General features: G+C 45.7%; 1 protein-coding gene across 1 annotated transcript; it reads right to left on the bottom strand.

The window, feature by feature from the left end:
* Positions 1 to 905: 905 nt before the first annotated feature.
* Positions 906 to 23,317, bottom strand: bag6l (BCL2 associated athanogene 6, like). The gene is made up of 25 exons (XM_070921227.1): positions 23,291 to 23,317; positions 23,012 to 23,104; positions 22,795 to 22,912; positions 21,657 to 21,895; positions 21,466 to 21,537; positions 21,246 to 21,368; positions 19,602 to 19,798; positions 17,544 to 17,673; positions 16,215 to 16,418; positions 12,942 to 13,170; positions 10,301 to 10,611; positions 9,575 to 9,615; positions 9,520 to 9,524; positions 7,507 to 7,829; positions 7,138 to 7,423; positions 6,780 to 6,949; positions 6,486 to 6,539; positions 6,260 to 6,362; positions 5,512 to 5,636; positions 5,279 to 5,413; positions 5,069 to 5,131; positions 3,725 to 3,925; positions 3,024 to 3,131; positions 2,635 to 2,781; positions 906 to 1,554 (listed from the first exon to the last, which is right to left on the bottom strand). Exons 2-25 carry the CDS (start codon positions 23,090 to 23,092, stop codon positions 1,456 to 1,458), a joined length of 3,564 nt encoding a protein of 1,187 aa, XP_070777328.1. The 5' UTR covers positions 23,093 to 23,104; positions 23,291 to 23,317; the 3' UTR covers positions 906 to 1,455.
* Between the last annotated feature and the right edge of the window lie 892 nt (positions 23,318 to 24,209).

Genomic DNA, 24,209 nt, shown 5'->3' with positions numbered 1-24,209 from the left:
GGGGGCTGCAGCTGTGCGTCAGACAAACATCCCTACCGCCACGTGGCGGGCTACTATACTGCGGCTGAACACGTGGTCAAAGACCCCATCGCTGAGGTTATCCTGCGCTGACACCAGTGTCAATGATAAAAGGCAATGCCCTAAAATACAAACATGAACTACACGATTCTAAAAATAAAATAAAATAAAATCTGATGCCATGGCAAGCAACACCGGTTACCTGACTGACACTGACGAAGCCCACTTACTATGTACAATTTGCGCTCATTTACAGTTTTGCCTTATACAGATATTTAGTGCAGCTACATTTGCGCCATGTAGGACAGAAGTACCAGGACCACTGACAGGCAACAAAACTCTGTACAGGTATATAATATTTTGAGGGAAAAGTCGCCTCGAAATGAGAAGAAAGTCATAATTCTATGAGGAAATGTCATAATACATTGCAAAGAACACCACATTTTATACAATTATGTTGCATGTTGCATTATGTTTGGCGTTTTCTGACAGTCCATATACTGTAAGCATGTATAGCTGCTACTTTTCCTTGCAAAACACTCACTTTTGACAGTGCGAGTTTTTTTTGCAGTGTCCCTACTACTTTACTAAGACAGACAATATATCTTTTTTTTTTTTTTTTTAATATTTACTTTAATATTGTGACCTCAATCTTGAAATATTGTGAAGTTTAAAGTGAAGCCCGTTTGGACTTTTTTTTTTTTTTCTTTCTTCGCGACCTCAAGACTTGATTCTCGTAATATTGCGACTTTTTTTCTTTGTAACATTCCATCTTTGTCTTTGCGACGTTGCAACTTATTGTCACTTTTTCATAACATTACGACGTTTTATTGTCACATTTTCTTCACAACATTCCAACGTCTCATTTTATTATTATTCTTTTTTTATTTAAAACTTTGTTCTCATAGTATTACGACTTTTTTTTCTTCGAACTTTTCCATTTTTCTTCTCAAAACATTACAAGTCAATTGTCTATTCTACAGTGGCCCTAATACTAATCTCAAGCTATGATGCTCAGGCTGCTTCAGACCTTCAGAGAAGAGGATTTTTTTTCTTCCTGTAGCCCAGTCCTCCTCTGCACTGACCTGCTGTTGTCAGATGTTATATTCAACAACACTTGCTGATTTCATCATTCGTTTCTCAGAGGTGTCCGCGAGCCGAGGGGGGGGAATGTTTTAGCATGAGGTGGCCATGGAGGGTCCACAGTCTTGGGTGGTTTTTCCATTCTAACCAGACCGCAGCGGCTGATGTCACTCTCTGAAAGCAGGGGAGCAGGAATCACTCGGTGAAGTCAGGAGCTTTCTCGTCCCTTCAGGCCACGTTTACGACAGGATGTTTAAAACACTACGTGAACCGGTTCCATGCTGCAAGGTAGTGTGTGCAGATCCTGTCCTGGACCTGGCCTTTTGTCCCTCTGTGGCACAGTGCTGCGGACGATTAGGAGTCCTCTGCGGAGAAAGCTCGGTGTGTGTTGGGGAATCTCTGGATGTTGTAGTCCGGGTTGTCTCTCACTTGCTCCCTGATGTCACTCTTCACCTGGGAGGACACAGACAGACGGCAGCTTATTAAAACTAGTTCCCCCCCGGGGCTTCGTATGCAAATCACTAAATGTGCTTTACTTGACTGTCGATGTGACACAAGTCTGGATTCTCCAGTTATTCAAAGCTGGCTTGAAATGTATGTGGAGTAGAGCTGGGCGATACAGCTGAAACACGCATCGGGATCAAATGGAGACGCGTCGGCCATCTTTATATGCAGTCTGTGGTCCTTACAGGCGCCAAGGGAAGAATGTTCTTAGAATTGTAGTTTTCACAACGGAACCAGAAAACAGCGCTAAACTGTATGAAACGTTATTACATAGCAATCGCTGCATACACACAGTAGATGCAGTACATTAAAGGTGCACTTCCATAAAGTTTGTGGACTTTTGTGGAGAGACAGCTTAAAAGCTGAGGCCGACACCTCGTGACTTTTGGTATCTGGTGTGGATCAAGCTCCGAATACACTCAACCCTACGTTTCCCATAACGCAACTGGATAAAGTCTTTCAAACTCAACACCTTCAGTTTGTAACGCAGGTGTTCCGTCTCCAAAACCCGAGGGCGGATTACCCCGATGACAACGCTATGACATCATCAGGGTTATCCTCTCACTTGAACAGATCAGGGTGGGCACTCCCTATTACTGGTAAACCGACATGTGCCCCTGGAATTATCATGAAATATGAGACAGGGAGCTGACAGCTGCACCTGTTTCTTGACCTTTCGCGTCATGTTTGCAACTTGTGTTTGCAACTTGTGTTTGCATTTGCAACCTTTAAAATGCTTGGTTTTGAGAGTAAAAAAACCCAAAAAACATCATTTTTGTATGTGTTTTGTGTGTTTTTGGGGTCCAATATGCTGATACAGTACGCCAAAGTTAAAAAATAATTGTCATGTCATATGGTTGATGTTGTGCTGAAGAAAACGATATCAAACACTGGCCTGGTATACACTTTTTAGTGTGGTATATAAAGGCAAAATCAAAAGTTTTTTTTTTTTTAAAAAAGGGCAAAATAGCCCTCTTAAGATGACAAACATCATGCTCTCCAGGATCAGTTTAGTGACGGTGCATTTACTTGTTTGGTGTACGCCTCCTGCAGCTCCGGCCTCTCCAGCTCCACCTGCAGGCTGTGACGGGCAGTGACGGGCAGGACTCCCGCGGCGCGAGCGGCCCGGTTCACTGCGTCCGACAGGGACAGGTGCGGCCCCTCACACTGGGTTGTCTAAAGACGGAAACACCACTGTTACTGCCCTCTGTCTGACAATAGCGTTCTTTAGCGTAGCTTAGCACAAAGACTGGACTTCCAAGAGCTCTGTTCTGTCTTATTAGCTAGCAGGTAACTGTCAACCAGCCAGATTTAGAACATGGCTCAAACCTGACAACAAATGAGGGCAGAGTGAAGCCGGCACTTTCCCACAGTCGCCGTGTTAAGTGAGACTGAACCCCCCAACCGCAATCCCTCACCTTCCTCCTCTTGGCAGGCATCCCGTGCAGGTAGGCGTCGGACAGCGGCGGCTGGGCTTTGATCTTCCTCTGAGACAGCATGTCGTGCCTGATGATGGGAACCCATTCCTGACCCAAGACATTGCACATGTCATAATCCATGAAACCAGTGGCGAATGGTTTACAGTACAGGCGAGGAAAAAAGGCACGTTTATTTGTGTGGCGCTTTTTCAACGTCAAGGCAGTTCAGAGGACTTTATGTGAGACATAAAGCGACTTTAAGACGGGAGGACAAGAGACACAAGATAATATAAATTTTTTTTAAAAAGAGAGGCCTGAGAATGGACCCTTGGGGAACTCCACGTGTTGCTTTTGTTTGCTTAAAACTGTAAATAGAACTGAAACCAGTTTAGGACCCAGTTTTCCAGTCTGTCTAGTTAAGATGTTGTGATTGACTGTATCTGCAATGAGACAATTATGACTGATTATGACACCCCCCCCCCCACAACACCCTGCCACCCTCAGCATTGCTCTATACTGCCAAGGCCAGCAGGCGACTCTGGGTCTGTAGGGGGTCAGGTCACAGGGCTTATATTAACGGGTTGGGTCGGATTGACGGGTTAGTTCCCGTTCTGAGCTGGTTTGCAAACCTAGAACAGATCAGCCTGATTAGTCATTAGCCCTGTGTCTCCATATCGTCCTGGGACAACCTCATTCCTTACAGGTGGAACAGCCGCTGTCCATTGCTCCACCTCGGGGGCCACCTCCTCCCGTCCCGCCGCGGCCCCGGCAGGACCCTGAGTGTCCCCCGACGAGGCGGTGTTCTCTCCAGGGGACGCTCCCCTCTCTCCGCTGTCGGCCCCCGACGAAGCCATGGCCTCCTCTGCTGTGGTGGCTGGAGCTGGAGACAAACCCTCCTCCATCTGACGGGGGGGGGGGGGGGGGGGGTTACATGAGCTGAGTTACATCTGCATCCACACACGTAGTGTTCAAACTGTACTGTGGTCAGAGGTGGCGAGTCTGACCCTGAGAAGGGTGGCTTGAGTGATAATCCAAATTGTTTTGTTTGAGTTCATGAGAATAATAATAATAAATCAAAAAAAAAAATTCTGCATCAAAATGTTTTTTCTGCCACACTTTGTTGTTCTAAGTGAAATAAAACGGTGAATTATTTCCAAATACTTTACTTCAGACCAGACCAACACCCTACCCCCACCCCTAACCATACTCGCTACAGCGCCAAATGTCCCCCTGTTAGAGTAACGTTTGTTAAAAACTAGACTGGGTTGCACCAACTGGATCTTTACTAAGCCTGGTCCTAACTGCTAAAGTCGGCCTTTGTTACGAGCAGTCTTTAGAATGGACGCCAACCAAACTCAAGCCTCGTCTTAACCACGTCCGATCTTTGGCTATTGCTTGGCAGCGTTGCTAGGAGACATCGTTAACAATCTCCTGCTGTCTTGCTAATTTGGAGCTAATCAGGATTAGGAAATGAATAGAGCCGTTCAGCCAGCACGAGACAATGAGTTCAAACAGATCCCTCCGGCGGGATCGGAACCTCTCAATCAGCTCCTCGTCGCCGTTTGTGTCCAGTTGACGTCTGCCCTGCCATCTAAAACCAGCTCGTCGTAAAGTCTATACACGAGACGCCCCCATGTCATTTTGACCTTGCGCCTGCTCCTGAATAAGCAGGTAAGATTTACACTCAGTCTTACCGAGAAGAAGGCTTAAGCCTAGATGGCGCAACCGGCGTAACAATTAGGTCGGAACTTAAGAGTGCCAAGGTACGAGCGACTTACGCTTAAGACCAGGCTGTTTAAGAGTGCAGTGACAGACTGGTGAGGTGTTTTTCCAGCAGGAAGTGAACACAGGCGGGGTAGGCAAGTCCGAAAGTATAGAGGGCCGGACCAACACATTGGTAGTTTGGCTCGGAGGCCGCATAGGATTTGTTGATGACAACCAAATATATAGAAACCACACCAGACTGATCCTTTAAGAAGACGCCCCAGCTGGCAGAAATGATTCAGATTCAAATCTCTTTAAAGAAAAAAAAGAACCAAACTCACCTCCACGTTCGGACCCTGCGATAGCGGATCCACCTCAGCCTCCGTCCTCTGGTTCGGCTGCCCCTGAAATGACATCGCAGTTTTGGAACTCTTTGGGTTTAACCTTAGTGGAGCACAGTGTTTGCGTAGTCACGCGCATATTCATTTTGTGTGAAAAAGCCCGGAGACAGTGTGTGCTGCCGGGTATGCTCACCAATCACTGTTTGTTACCTGTGTATGAATGACGTAGCGCTGGATCTGGTCCTCAGTAACCGGGTTGTGTTCCAGAATGACGTGCAGCCTCATAGACATCATGCTGGTCAGCCAGTTGACCAGACTGGGATTGACTTCGGCAGACATCCTCCTCTGCACAAACACACACACACAGCGACACGAAGCCGTTGACTGGTGACCGCGCGAGTAAAGTGACAATGCTGTGGTCAGAGAAATGAGGCTATACTAACGATGCGGTGGTTGATGACCGCGGTCAGAGCTCTCTGTTCTCCTCCGAGGCAGTGCAGGTTTAGAGCCAGACACTCGAACAGGCCCTGAGTGCACAGCAACAGGAGACGGGGGCCGAACGTGTGATCTGCGGCAAGAAAGAGGCCGGAGACAGAAAAACAAAACAAAAAAAAAACAACAGTCACGCCCTCTTCTGGAACAAGGCAGCGCTGTGGCTACATGTTTAACGTGCCTGCAGAATAACACAAAATGAACAAATCATCAGCTTTTAAGTTTTAAAAGTTTGAGGTAAAAGTGGGTCCGAGTAGGAAATCGGTCCTAATTAGCCAAAACTTGTCAGTGACACCGACTTTTAGGACTAAGCTAACTTATTGAAAGGTCAGTTTGGACAAAAGCTGAATCATTTTTTGGAGGGCAACGAGCAACTACGTCTGCAAGTACTCAAACTTTCGCTTTTACAGCTCTCCGGACGCAGCGCGCGTCCGATGCTTCAAATCACAAACCGCCGGGAAAGACAACTAGACCCAGATTTAGCTTTCAGAATCGTGGCGGAAGGACTGATTGTCCTGCTCTGACATGCTTCCTGAACGTGGACCCAGAGCTTGAGAGATCCCATGACAACTCACCAGTGATGGCGTTAACAAACCTATTAGGCCTCTGTGCCTCCAGAATGTAGCCGCTCGGTCACAGAGGAAGGGGGGGGGGTGTTAAAGACTGAACCCCGAGTGCTGCTGCTGGAAGCGAACTTACCGGTGCAGCGCAGGATGTGAGACGCCATCTGCGTGAACTGCTGTCTGAGAAAAGACAGGTTGGTCTGAATGATGTCCACTCCCTCTCGCACTGTCACCGTGGCCTGGACACAACACACACACACACACACACACACTACATACCTCTGGCACACAGGCACAGTACATTAGATGGACTGTAGTGTGTGTGTGTGTGTGTGTGTGTGTGTGAAAGAAGTTGTCCTTACGAAGCTCTCAGCTATGTACTCCTCCAGTCCGTTGATGAGGTCCGCAGCTGCTGTCTGCAGAGAGAGACGAGACAAGACAACAAGACATCATGACCAATGTAATATACAGTAGTGTCAACTATTTTCATTCTGTCTGGCGGGGGGGGGGAGCAGACACGTCTTCGTACTCTTGATGAGGACAAACCCTTACGGATGCGCTGATCCATCACAGCCTAATCTAAAAAAAAAATGAGCGACACATCAGGGCGCTCAGTGTGTGGACAAACCGCGAGGTGGTCTCTCTGCAGCACTTACGGCGATGTTGGCTTCAGTGGGCTCTCTGCCCCGGAGGTAGTGTTCGGCGAAGAAGTCCGTGAGCTGGGGCTGGATGCGGCTCAGAGGCTGGGCGTTCCCGTGGAGCAACAGCACCATGTCCACCATGGAGAAGCTCTGACACACCAGGGACAGCAGGTCTCCAAAGAACCCTGCCGGGACGAGAGGCGGTCTCTCAGCACGTCAGTGACAGTCATGGTACACGTCACTTGGAATTCGTTTTTGGGATAGTGATGCGTTTTCAAAGGGTTTTGGCCTACGAGGTTGGTATTGACTAAAAGCTGGCCGTTACATTCATTCTCCTGTTCTAAGATCAGATCACACAATTTTTGCGACTCACCCACAGCATCTCCGGAGCTTGGGGTGAATAGGTTGCTGGTCTGGGACAGCCTCTGGATGAACTGGGCGATGCTCTCTCCGTTGCCCTGCTGCGCCCCCAGAGAGCTCATCATGGTAGACAGCACTCCCTGCACGATGCCGGTGAACAGCTCCGGGCTCAGAGAGTCTCCGCCTGCGCCGTCGCGGGCCTGAGGCGGGGCAGGACCCACGGACTGAGGGGGGACTGGCGCACTGGGGCCACTGGCGGGTGGCTGCGCGAGAACAACAAACCGGTTTGGCAAATTTGAATGTATGTGTGTATAAATTACATAAAAGTCCACAACCATCAAATGTTCACATAATGTTTGCAAAGAGAGAGCAAGTATCATCTTAAAGGTGAACTCACCGGTGCGAAGTCTGACATGCCCTGGAAGACCCCCGGCAGCGTCACAGTGATGGAGGGAGCTGGTCCGGAGCCGGGACCCCCTGGCCCGGCCACTCCTCCCAGCAGGGAGCCCAGGAGCTGGGCCAGATTTCCCTCGGGGTTGCCCTCTGCTGGCTGGCCCACGGTGGTAGTGCTGGTGGTGCGGGTGGATGTCTGTCCAGAGGTGTTGGCAGAAGGAGGGGGAGGAGAGGTGGTGGAGGAATCAGACGAAGACGAGGTGGAAAAGGAGGACTGAGAGCTGGTCGAAGAGGACGTGGACGTGGGATCACCTGGAGGAGTTAGAAAAACCACATAAGTATAGCCCGACAGATACTCTGATATCTCTGATATCGATGATACGGAGAGGGACATGCTATACAAAAGTCAACTTGTCAGTGCTCTCTGGCGGACAAAATATGGGATGGAGACTCTGGCTGGTATTCAAAACCGCCTACTATACTAGCAGTACGTGCTGATAACCAGGGAGAGAGAGGTTCATTATAAAGTGCAAGACCCAGTGCTTTTTGGAGCTTTGAACCACCGTAATAAAAGTCAGAATACCTGAGGTTCTGCTGCAAGAAGAGCTATTTCAAAAACCCCTTAAGGCCCTTTTTAGCATTTCCTACTTGCAAGAGAACGCCAATCAATGCAGTTTACAGAGAACAATGACCTCTCACAATGTTGACAGGCCAGAAACTGCTATATTATACATCACAGACATCAAACACCGGAAATGCTATTGCGTATGCACGAGATACAATTCGTTCCCGTGTTTTTCGATTCCATTGTGTGCCCGAGATGAGTGTATATACAGAGAGCTTCCTTTAGTGTTGAGTGATGGGAAACGTTCATTTCTGAAGGGCCGTGAGTCTTTGGGGGCTACAGGGCCGGGTGACGCACTCCCGAGCACTCCTGACCAGTACAGTACAAACCAAGTAATCCTGGCTCTGTCTGTCATTTTTCCAAGACAGCAAGGCGGCCCGACTTATCCCGCCCACAAAGTCATCAAAACGCCATGATCGAATTGTGTCTTGCACCCACGCAATAGCAAGCGTCAAGTCTCCTACTACTCTAAACTCTGGGTTCACTAAATTGCTTTTTGTGGAGCTTTCAACCATATCCCATGGTCTTCTTTTTTTTCCCCAAAAACTTTACTGAAAGAGTTATACATCAAGTTTAAACATCACGAGTATACAACAACATGAGTCTACACAAACACGCCAGGGGGGACTAAACATTTTAAAAAGTAATGAAAAAGTTGCAAAGCTTACTACAATTATTATTATTTTCTTTTCCAGCTTTTTTTTTTGTTTGTACATTCAGATTCGGAAGAAATGTATTGCTTGAGATGGACAGTCCATTCTCAAAGGTTTGGGCTTTTTTTGCTTAAGAATTTGGATGTGTGAATATAACATTGGGTCAAAATGATAAGCAAATACATCCGATAAAACCACGAGCAGAGACGAACCTGAACAACGCATTTTCCCAAAGTAACCAGCCATAAATCGTGACAGGAAATTAAAAAAAAAAAATGCACCAGCGTTTCATTTGGATGGATATTTCTTTGACTTTGTCAGTCAAAAGGAACTTGCGCTGCAATATCCAAACTCTTTCCCAACAGGGACCTCCAACAAATGTGGACCAATGCGATTTGCCACGAGGAACAAAATTTCCCAACAGCCGTTTCAGTTGCGTCTAACAGTACGGGGTGATTGACAGTTGCTTTAATACCTTTCAATAGTGAAATGATACCCCATATCCCATGGTCTTCTTCCATAAATTGACCTTGCTCAGGTGTCATCACGTGACCTAGGTGCGGACTTCGGTCAAAAGCGCTACAAAAAGCTAGCGAGTGAACGTTGAGTCGAGCAATGTTTTACCAGCCGCTGTCAGTAGAAGACGAGTCAATGAGAGCTGGTTCACAAATATGATCGTGCGCTGTTAATCTGGTGGGGAAGCTTTTTTTTATTTTTTATATGCCAGTACTGACTGACTGACTCTGTCTGTCATAGTGAAAACACTCGGTTTGTGACACTGACCTGGTATCAGGAGCTGTCCGACCAGACCGCTGATCATCTGGCTGAGGGAGGAGGGAGCCAGAGGTGTGCCCTGCTCACAGAGGTTTAAACAAAACAAAAAAAAAGGGGGCCAGAGATAAACAAGCAGTTCATTAATCTGTATTATTCAATACATTGTCGGATGTAGCTGCAGCGATTAGCTGATTACTAGCTGATTGATAGAAAATGAATTGGCAAATATTGCCAACTTTAAGTGATTTACATTTAGCATCTTTGTGTTTTGGTCAGACACATAGGCTGCATGTAAAGATGGTGACGCGTCTCCACTCCCTCCCACTGTACAAAAATGAAGGCAAACTCTCCCGGGACACGGCCGCTGTGGAGGTCCCGCCCATACACCCCGCCCGACCCAACCGTGAGCACACCACAGTCAATCACAGCTGTCAATCACGACGTTTCACCATGCTTTTTATAGCATCCAATAGCGAATTAAAACCAAACTGCTCAGAAAAATGAACACTTGAGCAAACATCAGCGTGATGAGAACTACCTGAAATGACAGACGCCATTTTTGGCGGGAAAAAATTATTTGATTGATTTTTTTTTTGTTTGGCCCACGTCCCATCTGGCCCACGTCCCATCTGCTTTTGGCTTCACTTTTGGGGAGCTGTCATGTCGCCCATCTTTACATACAGTCTATGAAAATAAGATTAATGGCCCCTTGTCCACTGTGTCGGTGTTACCTGTCCCGGCTGCTGGCCAGCTGTGGGTACTGTGGCCCTCAGGTTGATGGTGGTTCCCCTGGTTCCCACAGGCTGAGGGACGCGGGGGGAGAAGGACGGTCTGGTGATGACAACCCTGGCTTGAGCCGGGTGGGGCGGCTGTGGGGAAGCAGTTCCCTCGGCGCTGGGTGTGGAGCCGGGGCCAGGCGCCATCTGTGCCGGGTGGCCCGCCGAGGCTGCAGCGGCCATGGCAGCAGCTTGGTGGGAGATCTGGTGCACAATGGCCTGCATGAACTCAGGGGGCAGACCTGGGAGGTGGACGGGAGTCACCCCTGGAAACAGAGAGAGGTTTGTCCTGAAAAGCAGATCTCTAAAGCAACCTCTGCATCTTTAAAGGAGGCGACAGCTATTACCACAGCAACAGACTACCCAATCACAGAGCAGCACTCACCGAGCTGTCCGGGACCTGCAGCATTAGCCTGTCCTGGAACCTGAGACCCGGCAGCTGACTCACCTGTTCAACACAATAAGAAATCACAGCAGACATCACATCGGCTTTACAGCTGTGAGAGCACAGCAGGGAGGGGGGTGGTGCTCCCCTCGTCAAACAGAACCACACACAGTGGATAGAGAGGGGAAGAGACAGACGAGCAACACGCGACTGGGACCAGACACGTGCCTTCCGATGAATTCACAGACCAAACTATATCTCCAAAGCTAGAAACCAGTCTGCACTAGGATTGAGTGATGTGCCGCAAAAACCCGGAACCCGAGTTCACTGTTCCCTCGTCTGGAAGTCAGTGGGTTTTTGGTTAGATGCCTGAAATAAGGTCTGTGGTTATGGAGATTTTGATGTTTTGTTCTACGATGTAAAATATGCCAGTAGACACCCCAACTCGTGAATCTTGAAGCTTTTTACGTGTCTTAAAAAAGGTGGTTGCTAACAAGCGGCTAAATGAGACTACAGAGGTTGTCGCGGACATTAAACGTCTTCATGCAGAAACACGGAAAGTCATCTACTCACTAGTCCGCCTTTACAGCCTCGTCGTGTTTATACTCTATATCTATCTGTCTGTATATCTATATCTATCTATAGTCTCTTAAAAGTGAAGCTTAGCGGTGGTGACGTTGAAGTGCTGTAGTTCCTTTATAGCCTAACGTTAGCTTTTTACTTCTGGCGATTCCATTTACGCTAAAAGTGGTGCTCACTAGTGAAGATTATCTCGGCCAAACAAAACATGTAAGAATCATAAAGATTTGTTTTGCCACAGAATTTATTTTCTGCAATAATCCCAAATCCCACGGAACAATCCCATTGGCTTTTAGTCGAGGGCACCAGGGCGGTGCTAACTTCCGGGTTGGCCTACAAAGATACATTATCCCTGCGGCAACTCTAGAAGTCTTCTTTATACTGACAAAGCCTCCGGGTGCTGGTTTAGCAAATGTTGGCCACCTGCTGGAGAGAATGATGGATAGTGTCAGCTCCAGCTAGAGAATATCTGAATATTATGTACCTACAATACTTGTAATTGTTGGATGTAATAGGATCAACAATCCTACTTGTTCATTCATTTTCTTTGAGCCAAATCAATTACATTGTGCAACCTTTTGTCGAGTGATAGCCGATGAAATGGAGGAACGGAAACGGTACAAATTTCATTACCTCATGACATTCAGTGTTATGAGGGCCCCCAAAGGGACTTGGGAAATACACAAATGAATAAGTAACTAAAAATAAATAAATAAAGAGTGCAACCTCTGTTTTACAATTGTTGTCATCTCTTTACCTACATACAGTATCCCTTCTTCACTGAGAATACAGTTTTATATCATTTGTGTCGAGGTCATGCATAAGCACAGTCATTTTCTCCACTCTCTACACTACTGTCCCTTGTTATCTTTCCATGTGTATATATATATATCTGTATTTTTTTTCCATGTCCACATTTATTTCTGTACGTTATGTCTCCACACTTTGGAGACAGGTCTGGCTCAACCCATTGTCGTGCGGCACTGAGCCCAGGATGCAGCGACGATGCCCTTACAAAATCGTGTGTGCGTGTGTGTGTGTGTTGTGTGTCTACATATGCAGACTATGTGATTTTACAACTTTACTGTTAAAAAAAAGAGGAAGATAACTTGATCCTCAGTGTCCTCGAGGTGAAGCCCACCTACACTTCAGCTCTGGAGGAGCTCGCTGGACCCATTAAAACCACAGACGATCCAAATCTTTGTCAATCTTTGTTTTCAGCACGCAGGCTGCTGGATCGGAGGTCGCTGATGTCATTTCACGTAGCGACAGGGACTTTGAAATCAGTAACGGGCAGATGGCGGAAAGGGAAGGAGAATGGCGAAATAGTCGCCAGACTTATCCCAGCAGCCAACATCCGGTGAGCCAGACTAGTCCTTATCCCAATATATTACTTTCTTTTTTTTTTTTTTTGAATGAATTTCCTTACCCATTTCTGCATTTTGAAAATGATCCATATCTGCTATTGCAGTTGAGGTAAGAAGTTAATGGTTTTCATCTGTCTCAGTGACTGGGATCCAGAACTTTCACACACTCTACTCTGCTTGAAATACACAAATAACAGAGGCCCACGTGACCGTCGGTCTGACTAACACGTAGTCAGGTTCTGCGATGACACGGCAGCACACATACCATCGATGTTCATCTGCATCATGACGACAGGCTCCATGGTCTGGTGGGTGATCCGGATCACTCGGGGTCCTCCCGGCCCTTGTTGATGAGTGGTTCCGTTTGACTGAAGAGGCGGAGCCTGGCCTGTAGCCTGCTGATCTGATTGGCCAGCTCCCTGAGAGGGCTGGCGTTGTCCTTCGGCTGCCTGTCTCCCATTCGATGTCATGGTCACTGTTGTCCCCAAGTTTATCTGGAGGAGAAACGCGCGTTAGTTTGGAAATATATGTCGTCCAAAGGCCTGACAAAGTCCCTCTGCTTGTCCAATGAGTGTTGACATTTCAGGTATCAGGCCCAAATTCTGGTCACCACACCAATCCCTAACCCTAACCTTCAGCTATGTACAGTGCATCCGGAAAGTATTCACAGCGCTTCACTTTTTCCACATTTTGTTATGTTGCAGCCTTATACCAAAATGGATTAAATTAATTTTTTTCTTCAAAATTCTACACACAACACCCCATAATGACAACGTGAAAAAAGTTTATTTGAGATTTTTGCAAATTTATTAAAAATAAAAAACCTGAGAAATCACATGTACATAAGTATTCACAGCCTTTGCTCAATACTTTGTTGATGCACCTTTGGCAGCAATTACAGCCTCAAGTCTTTTTGAATATGATGCCACAAGCTTGGCACACCTATCTTTGGGCAGTTTCACCCATTCCTCTTTGCAGCACCTCTCAAGCTCCATCAGGTTGGATGGGAAGCGTCGGTGCACAGACATTTTCAGATCTCTCCAGAGATGTTCAATCGGATTCAAGTCTGGGCTCTGGCTGGGCCACTCAAGGACATTCACAGAGTTGTCCTGAAGCCACTCCTTTGATATCTTGGCTGTGTGCTTAGGGTCGTTGTCCTGCTGAAAGACAAACCGTCGCCCCAGTCTGAGGTCAAGAGCGCTCTGGAGCAGGTTTTCATCCAGGATGTCTCTGTACTTTGCTGCATTCATCTTTCCCTCTATCCTGACTAGTCTCCCAGTTCCTGCCGCTGAAAAACATCCCCACAGCATGATGCTGCCACCACCATGCTTCACTGTAGGGATGGTATTGGCCTGGTGATGAGCGGTGCCTGGTTTCCTCCAAACGTGACGCCTGGCATTCACACCAAAGAGTTCAATCTTTGTCTCATCAGACCAGAGAATTTTGTTTCTCATGGTCTGAGAGTCCTTCAGGTGCCTTTTGGCAAACTCCAGGCGGGCTGCTATGTGCCTTTTACTAAGGAGTGGCTTCCGTCTGGCCACTCTACCATACAGGCCTGGTTGGTGGATTGCTGCAGAGATGGTTGTCCTTCTGGAAGGTTCTCCTCTCTCCACAGAGGAACTCTGGAGCTCTGACAGAGTGACCATCGGGTTCTTGGTCACCTCCCTGACTAAGGCCCTTCTCCCCCGATTACTCAGTTTAGATGGCCGGCCAGCTCTAGGAAGAGTCCTGGTAGTTCCGAACTTCTTCCACTTACGGATGATGGAGGCCACTGTGCTCATTGGGACCTTCAAAGCAGCAGAAATTTTTCTGTAACCTTCCCCAGATTTGTGCCTCGAGACAATCCTGTCTCGGAGGTCTACAGACAATTCCTTTGACTTCATGCTTGGTTTGTGCTCTGACATGCACTGTCAACTGTGGGACCTTATATAGACAGGTGTGTGCCTTTCCAAATCATGTCCAATCAACTGAATTTACCACAGGTGGACTCCAATTAAGTTGCAGAAACATCTCAAGGATGATCAGTGGAAACAGGATGCACCTGAGCTCAATTTTGAGCTTCATGGCAAAGGCTGTGAATACTTATGTACATGTGATTTCTTAGTTTTTTATTTTTAATAAATTTGCAAAAATTTCAAAAAAACTTTTTTCACATTGTCATTATGGGGTGTTGTGTGTAGAATTTTGAGGAAAAAAATTAATTTAATCCATTTTGGAATAAGGGTGTAACATAACAAAATGTGGAAAAAGTGAAGCGCCGTGAATACTTTCCGGATGCACTGTATGTGTTAAAGATTAATATGACCCATGAATGAGGGAACATCAAGTGAAGTTTGTGTCTTCCACTTGCAGGAAAATGTACTTTTAATATATTTACAACACACACAGGTTAAAGATATCCCAAGAGTTAAAGGGAATTCATGATATTTTTTAAACCTGGGCCCCCCCCCTTAGCCGGCAGCCGAAAGCAGGCTGCAACGGCTGCAACGTAATCCTTGTGGGCAACTGAGGCCGTGAAAAGGACGTCCAGGGCAACCGTTTTGTTTTGTTTTTGTTTGATGAAGAATTTCCGAAGACCCTTCAAGCCAGCGTCAGGAAAATCTTACCTCACATTACCTTTGGTTTATTTGCAGAATCACTGCACACTGGCAGATGTTTGAATTACCTGAAATAATAACCAGTACTTTAAATATTTGCTTTGAGATAAGGCCAGTTTAACCCCATTCACTGCAACCCATATTTGAAAATACATATTGTCCATTACACTGCAACAACAACAACAGTAAGTATAGCAGTACTTGGGTTCATATTCAGTGATGTTTTTTTTGTTTTGTTTTTTTATGTGTCCGACAGTTTCCTATAATTTTCTACAAAAGGAACTGATGTGTTGATGTCAATTCATAGGAGGTTTACTGGAACGGATTATGTAATTCAGTACTAATTCTTGGAAAGATGTGTCTACAGGCAGCATACAATTCAACACACATGAAATATAGCTTCCAATAATAAGTGTAAATTTCAAATCGTTCAGGGAAATTCTTCTGGAAATCAGCAACCGTTTCTACACTCGCCACAAACAACTCAACTCAAACAACTGTCTCAAAACCTGAACTACAATTAACGCCAAATTAGGTTTTTTTCTGTCCAGGAAATGATACAGAAATTACAGATGTGTGAAATAAAGCTTATGTTCTAATAGTTGTTCACAATTTTGCCATTTATCTGTCTTTTCTCTTCCAGATTAGTTAAGCGGTTGAGAAAATGTGACAAAGTAAGTGGTTTAAACAAAAAAAGTACAGTAGGTAACCCTAACTGCACCACGTTGGCTGCTATCTAGTTAAAAATGTGTAAAAGCTGAGCAGAAAAAAGACCAATGATATCAGACGAGCCTTCATAAATGACTAAGGAATTACACCCTTTGCACTTGGGGCTCCATATAGCGCTCTTTCTACCTGAATTAAAGTTATTCTTTTATCACCGTAACTCTTTGAAAACAACACTATTCCACACAGAAAAAGCAGTGCAGCGTGGGACCTACTGGAATGGGCATGTGTGGCAGACCGGCCTGGAGCAGGACAGGGTGGGTGTAGTGGGCCACGGGGCGAACCGCGTACAGGTGGCGCGGAGGAGGGGTCGCCAGGTTGCAGCGTAGGTCGCCGAGGACTACTAAGGTGTTGCCGAGGAGGCGCAGGGCATCTCCGACCAGGTTGAGAACGCGCTGATCCTCCTCTCTTTCCTGGGTCTGTGCATGAAGACGACAAAAACGAGAACGGCTTTGGACAATCCACTGTAATCCACAATGTAACATGATACAAATGTGATGAATGTAATCATGTTATATTTGATAATATAGTGGTATCTTTGATTGACAACTATGCCCTAGCTAGATATTACACATATGTATGAAAAATAAAAGTTTATGTAAAACAGTCACTGTTTTTAAACTGCTTCTGCTGGGGACTACCGCGGTAATTTTATACATGCGTTGTTGTTTATGGATTTTCTGTCCCAGGGGTGAATTCAGGAAAGCAGAAGAAGGACCCAGGGGCCACAGGGTATAACTAAATCTGAAACGCGAGAGTCTTGAGTTGATTCTATCACTTGTCTGTGTTTTGATATAACTGCGTGATGTTTGCGATCTGGTTTCAGATGAGTCCGAGTGTGTCGGGTCCGGTAAAACACTTCAGCCACGGCTGGTCTCGTATTTCCTCGCTCATGTCTCCTCGGAGATCCCTCTTCCATCCTCAGAGCGGAAATAAGAGCATCGCAACGGAATTCATGATGGCGGAGCGGAGAACGATGGAGACAAGCGAAGAGCGAGGAACAATCAAGTAAGGGGATTGGCATGCACCCTATGTAGTGTGTTCCCACTACAGAATACCTAAAAGTGTGCCGTTGATGGACACTACTCTCCCGCAATGCAATGCACAAACAAAATGAAGGAGCTGCTCACAGCTAGAAAAATTACAACTAATTGTGGATGGTGGTGAAACAACTAACAGTTTACCAACTCTTTGTAAAGTTTAATTGGCTGTGGCATTCTAAATTCTGTTTGATTGACGTCTGAGGGCGCAAGTTTTACATAATTTCCTGTTCGTATAAAACAATGAAGCGTGTTGATTTCTTGTAACTGTAAACTGTGTAAATACTAGTATATAGTACATACCTGTATACAGTCAGTATGTAGTATGAAATTGGGGACATAGGACATGACTTGAAACCGTCAACCACTAATAGCATTTCATTACACAGATAACTTTGCGTAAAATTGCTTAAATGTTTGCCCGCATGATCGTCAGTAAGCAAGTTACATTTTTTGAATGTGCGCCGTCAATTTTTTTCATATTGTGATGCACGTCCTCCTTACATTGTTGTTGTAGTCTGCTGAGGTGGCTGCTCCGAGAATTGAGTGGGTCCTCTCGAGGAAGGGACGTAACCTCTCTTCCACCCTCCTGACCTCAGAGAGAACCTCCACAAACTCTGCCGGACTCGGGTGACTGAGGACAAAACAGAGGGGCAGGAGGGGAGGAGTCAGCACCACGAAAGCCCTGACGATGAGCGCCGTGTTGTTCGGTGATACCAGAGGTCATGTCTACGATTAGAGAGACGATGTAATGATGTCTGGATCCACTCTAGTCTGAATGTTACAAGCACACTTTGGTAGAAAATTAAAATAAAAACTAAAATCTGCTCGCCATCATGTTGTTGTTGTTGTTGTTGTTGTTGTTGTTGTTGGTAAGCAAACAGACATGACAATTGAGTCTTATTCTACATAAAATGTATTTGTTTTTAACATACAAACATTTTATTGGACCTCGCTTAAAAATGATTACTATGTCCATTTTTATGAATCATATTCCAACAAGACACGAAAGCTTTCCTCTTGTATGTTTCTACATATTAAAGCATGCACAAGGTGGACACAATGAATGATGGGCATTCTTAATCATGACAAGTGAAGAAGAAGAAGCTGCGATGACTGACATGATTGAACCACAACCCACCACCCATGAGCCATGCTACTGGCTGGTTCAGTGCTTGAGGGAGGGCACTGCGGGTGGACATGATTGTGGTTCTTATTTCACAACACTGAGGAGTCACTGCAGTCAGTGACTTTTAGCTTCTTTGTACAAAGATTGTAGGTCCTACTTTTTTTTACGGAGAATTTCTCTTCTTTTGTTTTTGTTGTCTGTTCATTTTCTGTAAAGGCCTTCTCCTACTCTGCCCCCTCAGCCCAGTACGATTCCCTTAGAGGGTTTTAAACTGCTCGTGCAAAATCTGGGCAGAGCGTCTGTGGGGGTTTGCTCTTGCACGCGGTTTAAAAAAAATCCGACAACTTTTTTGGCACTCGTGCCCTTGTCACTCTTATGATTTGTGGTCTGTTTCTGTCTCTGTATTGAATGTTCTGTCTGGCTGTAACTTTGTGTTGTGTTGTTGACCAGGTCTCTCTTGACAATGAGACCCGTGTGTCATTGTTGACAGTTTAAATAAAGGTTTTTTTTTGTTTTTTTTTTATTAAAGAATTCTGAAGAAGAGGCACCCACAGTGCTCTTCAAGGGAATACAATGTAGTGGCTTGAAACTTAATGTAATCGGCAATTACGTTGACCGTACTTTCAAATTATGCTTTTCCTTTGAAATTCATGGAACATGACGTACTTGCAAAACCGTGATAGTGAGTATTTTGGTTCCACCAGAACCATTTAACCCATGTACATTGCGCATTAACACGCGATCTGCATCTGGATACATTATCTGGGGGGGGTAAACAGATGCTGACAAAGTTTTCCTTTGGGGCCATAATTTGCAGTTGAAAAAGGGGTAATAAATCGCATGTCACAAAATGTTTTTAAAAAATCAATATCATCGTATCGCGACTTAAATACCGTGATAATATTGTATCGTGGGGGGCCTCTGGAGATTCCCACCCCCATTATCATTATCTGCATAAGGAAAAACACATGCCAAGTGCAAATGCGTGCGGAACGCATTGTGATTGGATGAGCCAGATCACATTTGGAGGTGGTCGGGCTCACATTGTGATCGGATCTCAGCCAGGCGTATATGCAATCCATAAAACGTGACCACGTTCTTTAGGGAAAAAAAATCCGCCAGCTAGTTGAAAGGTCACCTAACTCAGCCTCTCCCAGCTGGCTCAAGTAGTAGTAGTAGCGGTAGCTAGCAAGTCTTCCCTTGCGAAAAGTGATTTAACAATGTATGACGCCCGAAAAGTTCGCCAGACTAACTAATTTGTATACTGAGATCCAATCACAATCGACATAACAAGAACGCGTTTTAACAACCTGCGCAAATGCAAAGACCCATACATTGGATGTCATTCTCCACAACCACGCATTCCAGATACAAATCACATGTTAATACCAGGTGCTAATGGGATCCAGTTCAGTCCACAACTCCCGACTTACCTGGGCCCAGTGCTGGCTGGTCCCTCAGTCTGGGTGGAGGTGGAGGAGGATGGAGCAGGAGGAGAGCTGGTGTCCATGGGTGGTGGTGGTGGTGGTGATGCTACAGCCCCTCTAACGAACGAGGAAGACGGCAGCGTGGAAGAAGAGGGCTGAGGCGCCTCTGGCTGTGAATGGGAGCTGCTGTCACCGGACACTCCCTACAACACATGAACACATCACAATGCGTACGAACGCACCTGCGCACTCATTAAAGTGATGTGAAAACGGAACGCTGAAAGCATCCATCTGACGAGCCAGTGAGCTCCTGGGAAACGTGCACAGCTATGGGGTTTTCTCTTCTCATCTCTTATTGGAGAAAAACTTTTTTTTGTTTTTTTTGTTGCATATTTGAGCCCATTCACAGCCCATCCTCACCTACTCTCCCTACAGCCTGTGCTGTTATGAGAGCAGCATGGCTCTTTTAAGGAGCAGTAACTTTAACCCCGAAATCCAGAGGGTGGCGGTAATGCGCTTAAAAGCAGTTTGCCAACAAGGTTCTTCTTCTCGTGGGCGTCTTCTGGTCTGATCGGCGGTCTATGTGATTGGCTGCGGCGGTGGCGTGACGTCGGGTTGCGTTTCATTTTGTTTCTTTCTCGCAGCCTCATGCACTACCCTGGTCTGAATATGCGCAAAGCTTTCATGGCACTTTTAGTGGTTTTAGTGGTCAACGAGGTTGAAGGGGGTTAGGGTTAGTGGATGATTCCTTGGTAGGGGGCTCAGTGGTCGATGACTGTGAGCCACCGGCCCAACCCTAGAACACACATGGGGTTTAGGGTTATACACATACTGGAGGAATCAGCATGATGTACCAGTGTCATCCAACATTCATTGACAATAAACATCCAAAGATCTGTTTAGAAATGTAAAAAAAACCCAAAAAAAACAAACAAACCCTTTTCTTCCATAGTTACAGCGCAAACAGGAAGTAACAGCAGCTGAGGTAGCATTCGGGCTTTTACATAGTATTCAAGAGTAAGATAAAAATCTGAGACTACAGAGAGAATGATGTTGTGGTGTTTTGAGAAAAAAAATGGTAATGATGAGACAATAAAGTCAGTAGTTATGTGACTAATGCATCATATCATGGGTTTTATTTTTTTCACTTTCAATATCTTGATAAATATAAATCTATGACAATGAGGTGTTTATTGGTGAAACCTGTAGTTTAAGTTCATCCACATCCCCTCATTTGATACATTCAAGAGAGACGGCATATTTTTTTCTTCTTTAACTATTTTTCACGTTTTTTCCCCCCCCACTCATAGTAATCCTAATACTGCATCGGGAGTATTAAGATATATATTTAAAAAATGGGGCTCAACTGTACAGTACACTTCCTGTTTATATCATCACCCGGAGCATGATGGGAACTGTAGGGCCAAAGCTAAAATCACATACATAAATGGAACGTACAAAATGAAAAGAAGAGGGAAAACTCTGGAATAACAAAAATCCACGAAAATTAACATGATGATGATGCCACTTCTCAGTAGCCTAACTTACTCTGATGATCTACCACCTAGCTATGATAAGGAGTGACAATGCTATCCGGCTGTAAATAACAGCCTACCGTAAGTATCAAAAAGCAGCACTGTGGTCCTGTACCTCCAGCCGGTTGATCAGAGAGCAAGCGTCTCTGAGCAGGTTCTCAGCCAGCTGCAGCCTCATCCTGGCCTCGCTCTGCACTGACGGGTCCAAGTTGATCTGCATGTCCACCGAGCCATTGTTCTACACATGTAAACATCTGTCAGCTTCACAAAGAAGAGTGGGACCAAAGGGGCTGAAAAGATTGGTGAAATGATGATGGTGAATGATGAGCCTTTACCCCGGAGCTGGTGCTGACCCTGGCATTCCTTCCAGCTTCACCAACTCCAGCCATTATCTGCTGAACGGACATCTACGGAACAAATCCCAGCTGTCACAAAGCATGCAACCATTCTTCCCTTCATAGACAAATATCGTGAAATGTTAGCTTGCATGCAGCAGGGTCCCCCCCCCACACACACACACACACACCTGTATCTGCTGGGGGTCCATGATGTTGACGGGCAGGTTGAAGGTCCCTAGCATCACGTAGCTGTTGCCGTTGCGGTCGTGCGGTGCACCCTGGGAGGAGGTGGAGGTGTGGCTGCTGCTGCTGCTGCCGCTGCTTCCACCCTCTGCCCTCCCGGTGGAAACACCCGAACCCCCAGAACTGGACATGGTGGCCTGAGGTGGGGCACGCTCCACCAGGTGGATTACCTTCCCATCTACATCTGAGAGAGAAACAAAGGGATGGACTTCTTTACATACTGTAAAAACATTAGAACCAGTTTCTACCTACCGACCTCGGCCAGCTTTACACGCCAACCGGAAGTAGCAGCGTTTGTCTGTCACAGGGGCGGTTTGGCACGTAAAGCTGGCCCATGTCGGTAGGTGGAATTTGTAAATGTTAATGAACCAAAGTCACACTGGATGAGGAAGTGACGTCCTAACTGAAGACCCGCCTGGATGAGAGGACTGACAGATTGCATTTTCATTTTCATTTCATTTTCACACCAAAAAACATGACTTGAAAATGTCAATGCAACAGACATTACACATACATATTTGGAAAAACTTTTGTTTCTTTCAAAAATTTGACCTATTATGGGAAAAACAAAAACACAAGCGGAGCTAATGATATTAAAGGTGGCTGTGTTCCAGCAATTATGGCAATCCAATTAATGTGCATTGTAATACTTTATATTTACATATCCTTGCATTCTCTTAAACATTATTTGAATGTACTTTACACTTTACTGAACCTTTGTGCTGTCTTTTTTTTATCTTATCCTGTAGCTTCCCTCGTTTGGTTTCATTCTCAATTGTTTTCATTTTATTGTATCTTTTCATCTTTTTTGAATAGCCTCCGTGTTTGAAATGTGTAGCAGCTACACAAACAAAGTTGCCTTGCCTGGTCACAATGATTGCTGTGAAGAAATAAAAAAAAGGTCATCCCACATTAAGAGTGGTGGAAATTTTTATTTAATTTTTATTTATGCATGCGCTGAGGTGAAAAATCCACCTCCCTATCCTTTGCAGGTTATAAAAACACATTCACTGTTCGTCCCAAATCATGCCGCTCCAGTTCACTGTAGCACTAACTGCAGGTTGGCAGGTTTCATGTACTCACTGTATTCAGTCAGCGTTCTGTCATCCTGCAGCACTCTGCCCTGGTAGATGAGCCTCTGCTTGTCTACTGGGATCTCCACTGACGATGCTATGTGCTCTTTGAACTTCTTCACTGTCAGCTGGGGGACAACACACGTTACACTGCCTGTCATTGAAAACGGGAGGGGCAGAGAGGAGTCTGAATAGAGCAGTATTTTAGATCAGGGTAAGAGCATTACCTCGCCTCTGACTTTGTAGCTCCTGCTCTGGGAGTCCAGAGTCTTCACAGTGACTTCAATAATGCCGCTGGACTCAGCCATATTCCAGAATGTCTGAAATGATAATGAAGTTACAGCTGTAACTTGAGCGTTAGCCAGCTAATGTTTACTATTGAGCATTAGGGAATATCTTTAATATGAAGGGGTGGGGGAGAGGAAACGAGTTGCAGCTATGTGATGAAGCTAGTAACCTTTATCTTCCATCAAACTAATAAATGTAGTAAAATAATCAGGCAGCACCTGGTTACTGACAGCTCCAGAGCCTTGTTGTTGTTATTAGCTTTTTCCAATACAGCTGGCTAACGTTAGCAAATCTCAATTACCGGGAGGCTAACGGGGCGAACTAGCTAATCCCCCCCGGGGAGATCGTTGTCCACGTCCAGCGGAAAAGCGGTTTGAGGTCTTGCTTTTCAGCTAAAGCCTGCTAAAGTGTACCACAACATGGGCAACTGGCATTTCAAAGGAGACTCTTGTGGCAGAGCGTGAGCGCCTTCAGGTTCGCCCGTTAGCTAACTGACTAGCTCAGTTTTCCCAAATAGAACACGGCTCTGAATGCAACGTCCAAGGACCCCAAATGACGTGAGGAAGAGAAGCGTCTGTTTCGTGCCTGAGCGCTTTTGTGTTCTGATGGCTGTCGCTTTGGCAAAGCGTACAGCTGTTTTAAAGGGTTCAAAGTGTTTAACATGCAAAGTATTTCTACTTTCACCTCAATATCTCATTACATATGCCGAAAGGTAAATAAATAAATAAATAAGTATTAATTATCATTATTATTATTAGTAGTAGTAGTAGTAGTAATTGTAGTGGTAGAATTGCTTGCTGTAGTACTGAAGGTGCAATGGATTGTATTTTCTATTTTTTTCTATTCTTCAGACTTTTCTGTTCGTTCACTCACTCACTCACACACACACACACACACATACACACACACACACACACACTAGTGTCTCTAGTGAACTGCAGCCTCTATCAGAGGGTTGTCATGTGTTTTCCAGGACACACCTCAAATTAAGCGAATGAAGGAGCTCGTGCGTGCGTGCGTGTGAGTGTGTGCGTGCGTGGATGCCAGACTGGAGGCGGCTCTTGTCAAGAAGTCCCGGTCTGACGGACAAGTTCAGACAGAAGTGAAGGTGTGGCAGCAAGTCATGAGGAGGAGGCC

Source organism: Enoplosus armatus, chromosome 16 (genome assembly GCF_043641665.1).
Source record: "Enoplosus armatus isolate fEnoArm2 chromosome 16, fEnoArm2.hap1, whole genome shotgun sequence".
In the NCBI taxonomy this organism is placed as follows: Eukaryota; Metazoa; Chordata; class Actinopteri; order Centrarchiformes; family Enoplosidae; genus Enoplosus; species Enoplosus armatus.
This window is presented reverse-complemented; position numbering and strand designations above follow the sequence as displayed.